General features: G+C 41.0%; 1 protein-coding gene across 2 annotated transcripts in view; it reads right to left on the reverse strand.

The window, feature by feature from the left end:
* TTC28 (tetratricopeptide repeat domain 28) overlaps positions 1-14303 on the reverse strand; it is a 1842918-nt gene that overhangs the window by 295576 nt on the left and 1533039 nt on the right. For both annotated transcript variants that reach the window (XM_086943149.1, XM_086943150.1), the window contains one exon: positions 10519-11042. In XM_086943149.1, coding sequence (XP_086799275.1) covers positions 10519-11042 — 524 coding nt within the window. The remainder of the gene's footprint in view (positions 1-10518; positions 11043-14303) is intronic.

Consider the following 14303-nt stretch of genomic DNA (forward strand, 5'->3'; position numbering starts at 1 on the left):
TACATGATAGCACCTCATTAAAAAGCATTGTAGTTAATAGAGGGTTTTAGGACTTTAGTTACATTATAAATCATTTGTTGATGGTACCATACTCTTTTTAGGAATTGTGGTGGGTTCTAAGGTGATTTTACCATGTGAAAAAACCTTCTGCTGTGATATCATGAATATTGTTTGAAAGAAAACTAATATCTCTTGATTTTCCCACAGTGGTTTGGAAGGGGATCTATAAGCTAAACTGAAAGCATATTTTCTGTAAATTCACATTATCTTTCTCAGTCATGTGAAAATGAAGTCTGACATTCTCAGTAAAACATGTACATCCAACAAGGACAGAGACTGTCAGTTGATTCCTTTGTGTTCTACTGCAGCCTCCTAGAGTGTTCTAAAGAACAACTAGAGCGCTAACCGTCCTACCTATTACAAAGGTATGGCACACCTGAAGCCATCTTGATTGGAATAAAGTGGTAACTCTTAAAACATTTAATTTAAAAAGAAACAACATGAGGGGGTATATTTTGCCATAGAAAGTATGATTAGTGCTGCAGAATGAAAAATTAGGGCACATTTTGAGTGACTTCTCAAATCCTTTTCTATTTCATTAAAACATTCTGACATGCAGTCTCCCAAAATGGCTACCAGAGACAAAAGAGCCCAAATGTAGCCCAAATATCACCCAGATGTAGCCCAAGTATAGCCCAATGACAGAATGTCCCAGAGTGTTCTAAAGAACAACTAGAGCGCTAACAGTCCTACTTATTACAAAGGTATGGCACACCTGAAGCCATCTGATTGGAATAAAGTGGTAACTCTTAAAACATTTAATTTAAAAAGAAACAACATGAGGGGGTATATTTTGCCATAGAAAGTATGATTAGTGCTGCAGAATGAAAAATTAGGGCACATTTTGAGTGACTTCTCAAATCCTTTTCTATTTCATTAAAACATTCTGACATGCAGTCTCCCAAAATGGCCACCAGAGACAAAAGAGCCCAAATGTAGCCCAAATATCACCCAGATGTAGCCCAAGTATAGCCCAATGACAGAATGTCCCAGAGTGTTCTAAAGAACAACTAGAGCGCTAACAGTCCTACTTATTACAAAGGTATAGCACACCTGGAGCCATCGTGATGGGAATAAAGTGGTAACTCTTAAAACATTTAATTTAAAAAGGAACAAAATGAGGGGGTATATTATGCAATAGAAGGTATTATTAGTGCTGCAGAAAGAAAAATTAGGACACATTTTGAGTGACTTTTCAAATCCTCTTCTATTTCATTAAAAAATTCTGACATGCAGTCTCCCAAAATGGCCACCAGAGACAAAAGATCCCAAATGTAGCCCAAATATCACCCAGATGTAGCCCAAGTATAGCCCAATGACAGAATGTCCCAGAGTGTTCTAAAGAACAACTAGAGCGCTAACAGTCCTACTTATTACAAAGGTATGGCACACCTGAAGCCATCTTGGTTGGAATAAAGTGGTAACTCTTAAAACATTTAATTTAAAAAGGAACAAAATGAGGGGGTATATTTTGCCATATGAATTATGATTAGTGCTGCAGAAAGAAAAATTAGGGCACATTTTGAGTGACTTCTCAAACCCTCTTCAATTTCATAAAAAAATTCTGACATACAGTCTCCCAAGATGGCCACCAGAGACAAAAGAGCCTAAATGTAGCCCAAATATCACCCAGATGTACCCCAAGTATAGCCCAATGACAGAATGTCCCAGAGTGTTCTAAAGAACAACTAGAGCGCTAACAGTCTTACTTATGACAAAAGTATGGCACACCAGAAGCCATCTTGATTGGAATGAAGTGGTAAGTCTGAAAACACTCAATTTAAAAAGGAACAACATGAGGGGGTTAATTTTGCCATAGAAAGTATGATTAGTGCTTCAGAAAGAAAAATTAGGGATCATTTTGAGTGACTTCTCAAATCCTCTTCTATTTCATTAAAAAAATTCTGACATGCAGACTGAAACATGCACTTTGAATACCAGCAGCAGACGTCCCTGGTGAGCAGTAGCTTTACTACAGTGATCTAATGTGCAACTAGAATGCTAACATTCAGAATTTATGGCAAATGTGTGACACATCTGAATGCCTTCTTGATGGAACCAAAGTAAACAAGCATTGAAAATGCAATAGATCTCGCCCTCGTTTAAGTTAAAGCCATTCTGTTTGTAATGAGGTGGCTTTTTAGCTTTGCTTTTATTAGTGTTTTTTCAACTTTCATGTAAATAACATGCATCTGTATGCATATAAGTATATGTATGCATGCATTTATGTTTGTATTTATATAGATATACAGATGATATATGTTTATATATGTATGTATATATATATATTCACTGAAAAAACCATAGGCTATAGACCATATATAGTTAGGAATTAGCATTTACAAAACCTTGAAAATTCACTGAAAAAACCATAGGTTATAGACCATATATAGTTAGGAATTAGCATTTACAAAACCTTGAAAATTCACTGAAAAAACCATAGGTTATAGACCATATATAGTTAGGAATTCGCATTTACAAAACCTTATTTTACTCACACAAAACCATTGAAATTCCATATATAGTTAGTTGCACTAACTATATATCGCGCACCCGCAATCCACTGCTGATGATGTCACATATTACATCATTCATGACATGGTCAGTGACATCACTGATGACATCACTGATGACATCTCAAATGACATCACTGATGACATCACTGATGACAACATCCAGTGACTGTATGTTTCTGTAAAGTTAAAATATGTCTTACATATTGAAGAATGAGTGGATGTATAAGTGTCTGGATGAAGGATTTAGTAGGTGCATGACTGACTGTATGAGTGAGTGATTAAATGTGTCTCACTGAGTGCATGGGTTAGTGACTAAACTGTCTTAATTTGTGCATCATTATGTCTGTTGTTCTGTAAACTGTTGCATGTGTTGATAAGTAGCTATATGAGTAACTATATGGGTTATTGATTGGTTGCCCAAGTATTTGTATGGGAGACTGAGTGTGTGTGTGGGTGGCTGGGAGGTGTATGACTCTGTGCATAGATGTGTGAGCAGTTGATTCACTAGATGTATGGTTTCAAAAGTGCATGTGGAAACAGCTGTATGGGCGGTTGACTGTGTGCATGAGTGTATTGGTGAGTGAATGGATATCTCAGTGCTACATGTCAAAGTAAGTACATATGTAAAACACAGTACATGTGAGAGTTGACATATATAAATAACTGTGCATAAGAGCCAGTGAATGTGTGAGTGGCTGTATGGATCATTGTGAACTTGTATCAGGGATTGTATAAGAGAGTAAATATGTGTTAGTATATGTTTGAATAAGTAAAGTTTGTATAACTGTATAGTTGAGGAAATGGAGGTGTGATTGATTCTTTGCATGACTGACTAGGTGTGTGAGTAACTCCATGGATGAGTGACAGTCTGTGAGTGTCTGTTTACACTGATTGTATCTAAGGTTATATTAGAGTCTGAAGAGGTTCATCGTATTATCACATGAATGATATCATCAGTGATGTGATCAGTAATTTCAAATGAGATGTCATCAGTGATGTCATCAGTGATGTCATTTGAGATGTCATCAGTGATGTCATTTGAGATGTCATCAGTGATGTCATCAGTGATGTCACTGACCATGTCATGAATGATGTAATATGTGACATCATCAGCAGTGGATTGCGGGTGCGCGATATATAGTTAGTGCAACTAACTATATATGGAATTTCAATGGTTTTGTGTGAGTAAAATAAGGTTTTGTAAATGCGAATTCCTAACTATATATGGTCTATAACCTATGGTTTTTTCAGTGAATATATATATAGATATAGATATAGATCTATATTCAGTGAAAAAAAACATAGGTTTCACACATGTTATAGTTAGCTGGACATTTCACTCATACAAAACCATTGAAATTCCCCTGTTATAGTTAGTTCAGCTAACTATAACTTGCGCACCCGCAATGCACTGCTGATGACGTCACATATTACATCACTCAAGACATGGTCAGTGACATCACTCATGACATCACTCATGACATCTCAAATGACATCACTGATGACATCATCCAGTAAATGTGTGTCTTTCTAAAAAATAAATATTTTTTATATATGTATATCTAAAGGTCGATGGAAGAATAAATGGGTAAATAAGTGTCTAAATTGAATTTTTTTGTAAAATTGATTGCATAACTGACTTATTAAGAGTATCTTAGTGAATACACGTATTAGCGAGTAATGTTTAAATATGTACATATCTGTATCAGTGTTACACTTTGTGTATAAGTGGCTGCATGGGTTGGTGAGTAGCTACATGAGTGTCTATATGGGCTATAAGTTGTTTTTTGAGTATCATTATGAGTGTCTGTATGGTTTGGTGGGGGGGATTACTAAGCGCATAGATGCATGAATGACTGACTCATTGTTTGTATGTGTTTTGAAGACAGCATGTGTGCAGGACTGTATGGGTGGATTAGTGTGTGTATGGGTGTGTTAGTGATTGTGTCAATAGTGTCTTTATGAGTAACTACATATGTTTTAAACTATTATATATGAGTATTGATGTATATAAGTGAGTATATGTGAGAGTGAGAGATTGGAAGAGTTCCTGTATAAATAAGTATGTGTTTATATAAGTGATTGTTTAAGAGAGTAAGTATGTGTAAGTTCCTGTAGAAGTAAGTGTAGTGGTGTGTGTATAGCTGTATATGCAAGTAAATGGACGTTTGATAGTTTATTTGCATGTGTGAGTATATGTGTGATTAACTCTATGGATGAGTATTGTGTGTAACAGGATGTATAGGTGTAGCATACAGAATGTGGCTAGGTTAACCTTGCGCAAAAAACAATTTTAACAGTAAGTTCCACAATAAATTGCTCAAAGGAACAGCGGGAAATTGGCCACTTACGTCCCCAATCACTCCTCTGTGTAAACACAAGGATTACAAATTAAAGCAATAATCGTCCCCGAGCACAATGCAGCAAGTTTATAAGAGAAAAGGAACTCAAATCAGATTCTTTTCATTTTATAAGTTCATTGAATCAGTTTCTTTTATGTTTCTTCTTTTCTCTCCATAAACGTGAATTTCCAACAAATAGTTAATCTTCATTTAATGTTCATTTGAATAATGCAAAGTGTAGCCAGAAGGACAAAGCCGACACGTGTTTCGTCGCGGGAAACAATCGTCATAAGCTGAGCCTCAAAATCAGTAAGCCTTACTGATTTTGAGGCTCAGCTTATGACGACGGGTGTACCTTCCCATAAATGTATATATTTCTTCTTTATATTTCTTCTTTATTTGAACCGCGACGACCTTTGAAGATATCGATTCAATTTAATGATGGACGAAATGATGAGCGCTTGAAGAGATTATGACGCTATTTAGTATGATATAGTACCGTACCATAGACAGGTCATACCTGGAATGTGAAGTATGACTTCTTGAGGACCTTTCTTCATGCCCTGAAGAAGTCAATGGGTGATTGTTTCCCGTGACGAAACACGTGTCGGCTTTGTCCTTCTGGCTACACTTAGCATGATTCAAATTAACATTATATGAAGATTAACTATTTGTTGGAAATTTCACGTTTATGGAGAGAAAAGGAGAACAAATAAAAGGAACTGATTCAATGAACTTATAAAATGAAGAGAATCTGATTTGATTTCCTTTTCTCTTATAAATTGATACTTGCTGCATTGTGCTCGGGACGATTATTGCTTTAGGATGTATAGGTGTATGAGTACATATGATGAGTGAGTACATGTATGAGTGACTATTTAGAACTGTTGGTGAATGAGTGGATGTGTATGTAGATGTTGGAATTACTGAATAGGTTGTTGTAACTGGTATTGGTATCACCATTTTTTTGAAAATTTTAGTTTCTATTTTTGAATGTGTGTATCAAAGGCTATATTACGGTGAGAGGAGGTCTGCCACTCTTTCACAAGGATGATGTCATCCGTGATGTCATCAGTGATGTTATTTGAGATGTCATCAGTGATGTCATGAGTGATGTCACTGACCATGTCATGAGTGATGTAATATTTGACGTCATCAGCAGTGCATTGCGGGCGCACGAGTTATAGTTAGCTGAACTAACTATAACAAGGGAATTTCAATGGATTGTATGAGTGAAATGTCCAGCTAACTAAAACATGTGTGAAACCTATGGTTTATTCAGTGAATTTCTAAGGTTTTTTAAATGCTAATTCCTAACTATAACGTGGCTGAAACCGATGGTTTTTCAGTGAATTTCAAAGGTTTTGTAAATGATAATTTTTAAATGTATTAATTGTTATATTTTTTTCTTATACTGATTTACTACATTGTTTTAAAGTATTTATTTTTAGATATTTTATTTTTTTAAATTACATTACATATTTTTAATATAAATTGAAAAATGAAAAAAAATGTTTTTAAAAACATTGAAATTGTAATATTTTTTTATTTTTATTTTATATATTTTTTAATTTATATATATTTTATATGGCAGGCAATGATATCCCTTGGAAGGAAATTCAAGTTACTGGTAAGTATGGTTAAAATTACTTTTCAGGATCAGTACTCGGCTGAAAGATGCAGCACTGAGGTCTCTCCTGATAACAGGTGAGTAAATCGGAATTCGTAGTTCGGCTGATTTTAGAGGATTTTTTTAAAGCTCCAAAACTCCACACTTAGAAGAATTTCCAAGTGAAACCAGTCAATGTTAGCCTATGGAAGGAAATGCAAGTTACTGTAAGTATGGTTAGAATTACTTTTCAGGATCAGTAGTGGGCTGAAAGATGCAGCACTGAGGTCTCTCCTGATAACAGGTGAGTAAATCGAAATTCGTAGTTCGGCTGATTTTAAAAGGAATTTTTTAAAGTTCCAAAACTCCACCCTTAGAAGAATTTCCAAGTGAAACCAGTCAATGTTAGCCAATAGAAGGAAATTGAAGTTACTGTAAGTACGGTTAGAATTACTTTTCAGGGTCAGTAGTGGGCTGAAAGATGCAGCACTGAGGTCTCTCGTGATAACAGGTGAGTAAATCGGAATTCGTAGTTCGGCTGATTTGAGAGGAATATTTTGCTCAATAGTGAGAGAAGGGGGCGGGGCCTGAGGTGACATGTGTGCAAACACGCCCTGTGGCGCGTTTTAAGTTGGGGAATTAATTCCTCTTCAATCCTGATGTCCCCTGTGGGCCAACTAGCCCACCAGGTACCTCCAGTATGCGCCAGGGAGCTGCGTTGCAGAGAGGTGTTCAGAAGCCACGCACCCTTTTTACAACACTCTACAACGCAGCTCCGTGGCGCTTACTTGAGGTACCTGTTGGGCTAGGTGGCCCCTCGGGGACCTCTGGATTGAAGAGGAATCAATTCCCCAACTTAAAACGCACCACAGGGTATGTTTGCACATATATTTCCTCAAGCCCCACCCCCTACCTTCACCACTGTGCACATGCACCCCAAAGCATGTTCTAAGTTGGGGGATTAAGTCCCCTTGCATACTGGGGGTCCCTGGGGACCAAAAAGCCCCCAGGAACCTCCAGAATTCGCCAGGGGGCTGCGTTGCAGAGAGGTGTAAAAAGGGGCATGGCCTCTTTACACGTCTCTGCAAGACAGCCACCTAGCGCATACTGGAGGTTCCTGGTGAGCTACTTGACCCCCAAGGACCCCCAGTATTCAAGGGGAATTATTTCCCCCTCTGCAAACGTGCCAGGGGCCTGCCTTGCAGAGAGGTGTAAAAAGGGGCGGGCCTCATTACACCTCTCTGCAACGCAGCCCCCTTGCACATACTGGAGGTTCCTGGTGGGCTATTTGCCCCTAGGGACCACCAGTATGCAAGGGGAATTAGTTCCCCCCTGCAAACACGCCAGGGGGCTGCATTGCAGAGAGGTGTAAAAAGGGGAGGGCCTCTTTATATGTCTCTGCAAGGCAGCCCCCTGGCGCGTTTGCAGAGGGAGAACTAATTCCCCTTGAATACTGGGGATCCTTGGGGGCCAACTAGCCCACCAGGAACCTCCAGTATGAGCCAGGGGGCTGCGTTGCAGAGAGGTGTTAAAAAGGGCATGGCCTCTTTACACTTCTCTGCAAGGCAGCCCCCTGGCATGTTTGCAGAGGGGGAACTAATTCCCCTTGAATACTGGGGGTCCCTGGGGGCCAACTAGCCCACCAGGAACCTCCAGTATGCGCCAGGGGACTGCGTTGCAGAGAGGTGTAAAAAGGGGCGTAGCCTCTTTACATGTCTCTGCAAGTCAGCCCCCTGGCGCGTTTGCAGTGGGGAAACTAATTCCCCTTGAATGCTGGGGGTCCCTGGGGGCCAACTAGCCCACCAGGAACTTCCAGTAGCCGCCAGGGGGCTGCGTTGCAGAGGGGTGTAAAAAGGGGCGCGGCCTCTTTACACGTCTCTGCAAGGCAGCCCCCTAGCGCATACTGGAGGTTCCTGGTGGGCTCCTTGGCCCCCATGGACCCCAGTATTAAAGGGGAATTATTTCCCCCTCTGCAAACGCTGTAGGGGGCGCGTTTGCAGAGTGGTGCCGTAATGTTTTTTTTGGCATCGGCAGGGTATGCGTACACCGGGATTTAAAAAAAATATATATATATATATTTCTTTTAGCCTTGGGGGTCCTTGTGGGACCCCTTGAGCAGGCCTAAAAGGTCAGGAACCTCCAGTATGCGCCAGGGGGCTGCCTTGCAGAGAGGTGTAAAAAGGGGCGTGGCCTCTTTACACGTCTCTGCAAGGCAGCCCCCTGGCGCGTTTGCAGAGGGGGGATCTAATTCTCCTTGAATACTGGGGGTCCCTGGAGGCCAACTAGCCCACCAGGAACCTCCTGTATGCGCCAGGGGGCAGTGTTGCAGAGAGGTGTAAAAAGGGGCATGGCCTCTTTACACCTCTCTGCAAGGCAGCCCCCAGGTGCATACTGGAGGTTCTTGGTGGGCTACCTGGCCCCCAGGGACCCCCAGTATTCAAGGGGAATGATTGCCCCCTCTGCAGACGCGCCAGGGGGCACATTTGCAGAGTGGTACCTTAATTTTTGGGGGGAATCGGCAGGGTACCCTGACCCCCTGAGCAGGCCTAGGGGGTCAGGGTGTTTCTACCCTGCCCCCTATGCATGTTCTGCACGTTTGTTTCACTGCTTTCTTATGCCTCGGTTCTACCGAGGCACAAGATGGCTGCCAACACTTCCTGGTTTAGAGTGTTGACAGACAGTTGACAGCCAATCAGCATGCAGCTCGTGCTCGTAAATGTACATTTTACAATATGCTTACCGTACGCGTACGGTACTTTGTCTATAGATATATCTATGATTTTACTTTTGATTTTCTCAGGAACTACTGAACGGATTTAAACCATTTAACAAAAAGTGTGATCTGCGAACCAAACTCTACCTTTTTGCCAAATGTGGTGTAATTCTGTTCAGCCGTTCGGGCTGTAGCCCTAGCAAAAGGTCCTATGGAAAATTGCATGGGGAAAACACGTTTTGGGAACCCCCTTTTTCTCAACCCCCACTTGACGAATCACCCCCAAACTTACAGAGAAGGAGTGGAGAGGAGCAGGCCATTTTATTGGAGAATTTCACGAAGATTCGTCCACCAACGCCAACGTTATTCCAAATAGAATGTTGTGGATTTCCTATGGAAACTAGGTCCTAACTATAACTACCTACTGGCAACCGCCAGTAGGTAACATATATATATATATATGATTTGGCCAGTCACTGAAAATGCCTCCTCTCTTGAAGACCTTGTGTATTGTTATTATTTAATTAATTTGGACATTTATATAAATAATTACATTCAATTTGTCACATTTCTACTGACTCTACATAGTTTCATCGTCCATATCCAATCTGCTGTAGCATCATGCTATAGGAATTCTCATTTAAAAACACCTGTTAAGGTGCTTTGTGATTAATACATGTGTTATTTGTGTCAGTAAAGCATTCCGTGATTCCGTAGTCTCAAGTCTGAACTCTAATAAAAATGCATTTATAACAAATAAAAAAAAAAAAGATTTTTGAATTCATTTTTGTGTGATTTAAAAAAAAAATCAAAATACATTCAGGATATGTAGTCAGCTAAGTCTAACTTAAAATGATGCTTAGGATTCACATTGTTAAATAGGTTTAAATGGGCATATGGTGTTTTAGAAAGGCTATGATGAAATCCAATTATTATTAAAGCATATGCATTTACAGTGCTGCTCGGGAGCATCTCAGTACGTGATAGCAGGGTTTCAGTACATATAATAATGTTTAACTTCATTGTAGGTACAAAGATGGAATTTCAAGTAATATGTGTAAATCACTAGTTCTTAAATATTAGTGTCAAACCCAATTACTGTATATAGCGGTGTCCATGTTTTACAGAAAGCACAATTAAAATTAATGTTAAAATATCAACCTTTAGAATTCTTGTTTTTCACAATATAGCATATTCAATAAAATGTATATCATACACACAAACCTTTCACAGAGGAAAGGATTTTAAAGCCTTCTGCAAATGCCAAAGCTCACTCACCTTCCTGCAGGTACATGACAGCTTGCGAATAGTTCTGCAAGGCATGGTGCGTTCTTCCCAAGCTACTGTAGGCTACTGTTTTGGCTACTAAGTCATTGGTTTGAGCTGCAATGCTGAGGTGCTGCTCCTGATACACCACAGCTCTTTCGTAGGTACCCAGAGACTCATAGGTTAGTCCAAGGTTTCCGTAGGCTCGGCCCTGACACGTAGGGTTGTTGGTTTCCTCGGCTATCTGAAGGTCCAGCTGATGGTACTGGAGTGCAGTGTCATACTCGCCCATCTGCTGGTACACTCCTCCCAGGCCACACGCGGCATCGCTCTCAAGGAGCTGGTCCTTCATTTCCCTGGCAATGTTCAGCTGACGTTCAAGACAAGAAATGGCTTGTTCAAAGTTCCCCAACAAGCTGTGTAGGTTTCCCAGCTCTCCGTAAGCCTGGGCTTTGACGGACGCCTCTCCCAATTCATGGGCCACAACGAGTCGTTTCTCAAAGCACACAAGGGATTGCTGCAAATTCCCCATTGCCCTAGAGCAAAAAGAAAAAGGGTTACATGATATTAGAATTCAGATCTGGAAGAGCCTGATACTAATTGACAGAAGGCTTGGGGTGTCAACTATCAACTATCTTGACTGCAGGCATGAGGTAAGCAGAGGTAGGAAGGAGGTGAAGGAGGAAAAAATAATATTTTAAATAGAAAAAGCCAAGCCACCATGGACAATAATTTGCCCGGGGGTAGGGATAATTTCTGTTGCAATTTGGAATCTAGCCTCATGGTGGGAGGTTGTAAGAAGAAAAGGCTTCTCAGAGAGGGCATTTGAGCTCACAATCTGTTTGTGATTCCAAAGAACTCACTGGAAAAGTTGTGTGAAATCTGTGAGGTGAAAGTCGAAGGTGCTTATGAAGGGGGATGAGCTACAAACCAGAAAAGACAATTCAGCCAAGCAACTATTTGGTTTATCATCCAAGAGCATCCACATGAAAAAACATTATGTGGAAGTGTGTATATATATATATGTTATTTGCAAGTATGAAACTAGCAATGGCTGCCTAAAGGAAAGGCTAGATAGGAAAAGATTTTCAGAAGAGAAGAGGGGAGTGAGGATGTGTTGGGGGATTGGGATCCAGTAAACGAGTGAGGAGGTGGGGCTCTCTATATATTGGTTGGTTGCCAAGAGGTCACACTACTAGGAGGTGTTACTAGAAAATGAATGCTTATCACAGAAATTGTTCAGCTGATCTGTTTTTTTGCTGATGTAAGATAATTTAACTTACCCCTCCCCCCCCAAAAAAAATGTGGCCAATTCGTTGGCCTGGCACTTTGTCTGGTCTTATTTTGTTTTAACAACAGTGTAGCAACAAGAGAGCTTAGCTGTGGTTAGCTGCATAAACTGAAACAGAACTTGCAGCTCATCATTTTTCTGATGCATTCTTCTTCATTGTTCAAATTATGTCTTTCTAAAATAATGCAAAATTGCAGACCCTCTACTACCGCTGACCCAAAAACATCTCAAGGAAAAAACATACTTCAGAAGGCACAAACGTGGCATTCATTGCTTCTACACGATATAACCACACAGCACCCCTGCAGAAACTCATTACTCTTCTAGCCATATGCTCTGTTCAGTTAAGTCCAAGGCAATCACCCAATCCAAGTTCCAGACCAAGAATATTGGAAGAAATGCCTTAAAAGTGCACTAAACACCTTCATTCTTCACCTGAGAGCACACCCTAAAGGAGCCTCGTCTAGGAAATGTATAGAAAAATGGCTCATTTCAATGAGACCATTGACTCTCTTCCACTTTCTTACCAGGATCAAATACACCTCCCTCCTATACTCACTTACACACCACTAAGAAATCTGACTGTGCCAGCCACACTTGCCAATACCACCTATTCCTAAATGTCATAATTCAAGAACGCAGCCCATCAACAAAAAAAGGGGAGCATGAGAGGTCATTATGTCCCAGACCCTGCGTTTTCCATGGCCACAATCTCCTTTAGCAACATAGATTTTTAATTTCAAGCAAGACTGCAGTCTTCATTAATGTAAGTATAGTTTATGTACCAAGCCCACTAAATGGTGTAGAATGCAAATTTTTCTGTGTCCTTTGGGTACATTTTTTTTTTAATACTTAGAAACAGGTTTTGCCTATTGCACCTGGCCAAAATGGAAGAAGCATCTAGAAGGCCCTGCATTAAAGGGGTCATTAGGATTGCGGTTTTTCCGCATCCTCCGGGCCGGCGGAAGTGTTCGCCGGCCTGGAGGATGCGGAAAAACCGCTGCGGAGCCTTCAAAGACCCCCGCCAGATTAGGATGGCTGGGTGGTCAGGAAGACCGTCCGCCGCTTTTCCGCCGCGGTCGTAAGGCGACCGTGGCAGAAAAGCTCTAATATGGAGGCGGTGTCTAACAGACACCGCCAGCCATATTAGGATGGGGGTAAACAGATGCCTTTCCGCTGCGGCTTCTCCACCGTGGAAAGGCATACGGTGATTTCTTTGGGGGCCCGTTGCGGGCCCCCAGGGTGACGGGGGTGGGGGGTGCACATGGGGGGTACCTATGGTACCCCCCTGCATTTGCATGCACAAAGCAGCAGGCACCGCGTGGTGCCTGCCACTTTGTGCATGCAAATGCGAAGCATGCATTTTTACCATTGCGGCGGGTGCTGCTTCAAGCAGCACACCCACCGCAATGTTAAACATACAGGATGTGACCGCCAGGGTGGCGGTCACATCCTAATTTGCACGGAGGGACCGCCGCTGCCCCTGCGGACGGTCCCTCCTACTCTGGGGTGGCGGACGGACGCAGGTCCGACGCCATCCTAATAGGGCCCCATGCTTTGACCAGACGACCTCGCACTAACTTCTAACAAGCTGCCTACCTTTTGACAAGCTTGCATAAACCCTCACAAAAATATCGTGTTAACCTCATCCAGCGACTGTGCACTGTAGTAAGACGAAGGTAACACAATAACACAGTTGGAACTAACAGCCAATGTCTACCAGCACTTTACAATTTTTGCAAGGCATGTCAGATCTTTACAGACAAAGCAATTATTATGGAGTCGTTTTCAACATTGTTTTTTATTACATTTGTTATTTATTTTTGCATGCAATGGTGATTGTTTTTATTGATCTTCTGCTTTTATGCATTGCTCCATCCTCCGCGTGGATAGATTTCATGCTAAATTAATATGTATATATAAAATATACAAATTAGATGCAGCTGCCGGATGAAAGAGTACAATTTGGTTTTTATATCCCCCTCTTGCTTCTTTTCATAAAAACAGCAGATGTCTTCCCTCTAATATAAAACACCAAGTGAACCTCTCAATTTACCTACTGCTGTGAATAAGGATGTAATGCAGGCAAATGTTGCAATCTTCGCAGGAGTGCGTCGCTGTGCTCCTATCTCGCTTCAGATCCTGTTTCTAGAGAGGTAAACAACCATTTGCTGATTGTTGCGGACTGCAGACACCAGGTGCAGTGCGGGAACATATCGTACCATTCACCTCAAGGGAACAGGGAAGCGCATTGCACTGCGTTTACTGCTGGCTAATCAAAAACCCATAGATATGTAGCTGTTTCTGATTGGGCAAAGCTCAAAGAGCTACGGAACGCGTTCTTTGTGAAATGGGCTATTATAGTGTCAAAATAAAGCTCAAAACCAGTTCTTGGACTATACTCAAATCCTACTTACTGTGCAGTAATGAAAACTTGAGTTACAAAAGATCTCAGGAGGTGTGCGAATCTCCAAGCTAGCAGATAAAATTGTAGATCTCTATAAGA

The sequence above is a fragment of the Lissotriton vulgaris genome, chromosome 11 (genome assembly GCF_964263255.1).
Source record: "Lissotriton vulgaris chromosome 11, aLisVul1.2, whole genome shotgun sequence".
NCBI classification, from domain to species: domain Eukaryota; kingdom Metazoa; phylum Chordata; class Amphibia; order Caudata; family Salamandridae; genus Lissotriton; species Lissotriton vulgaris.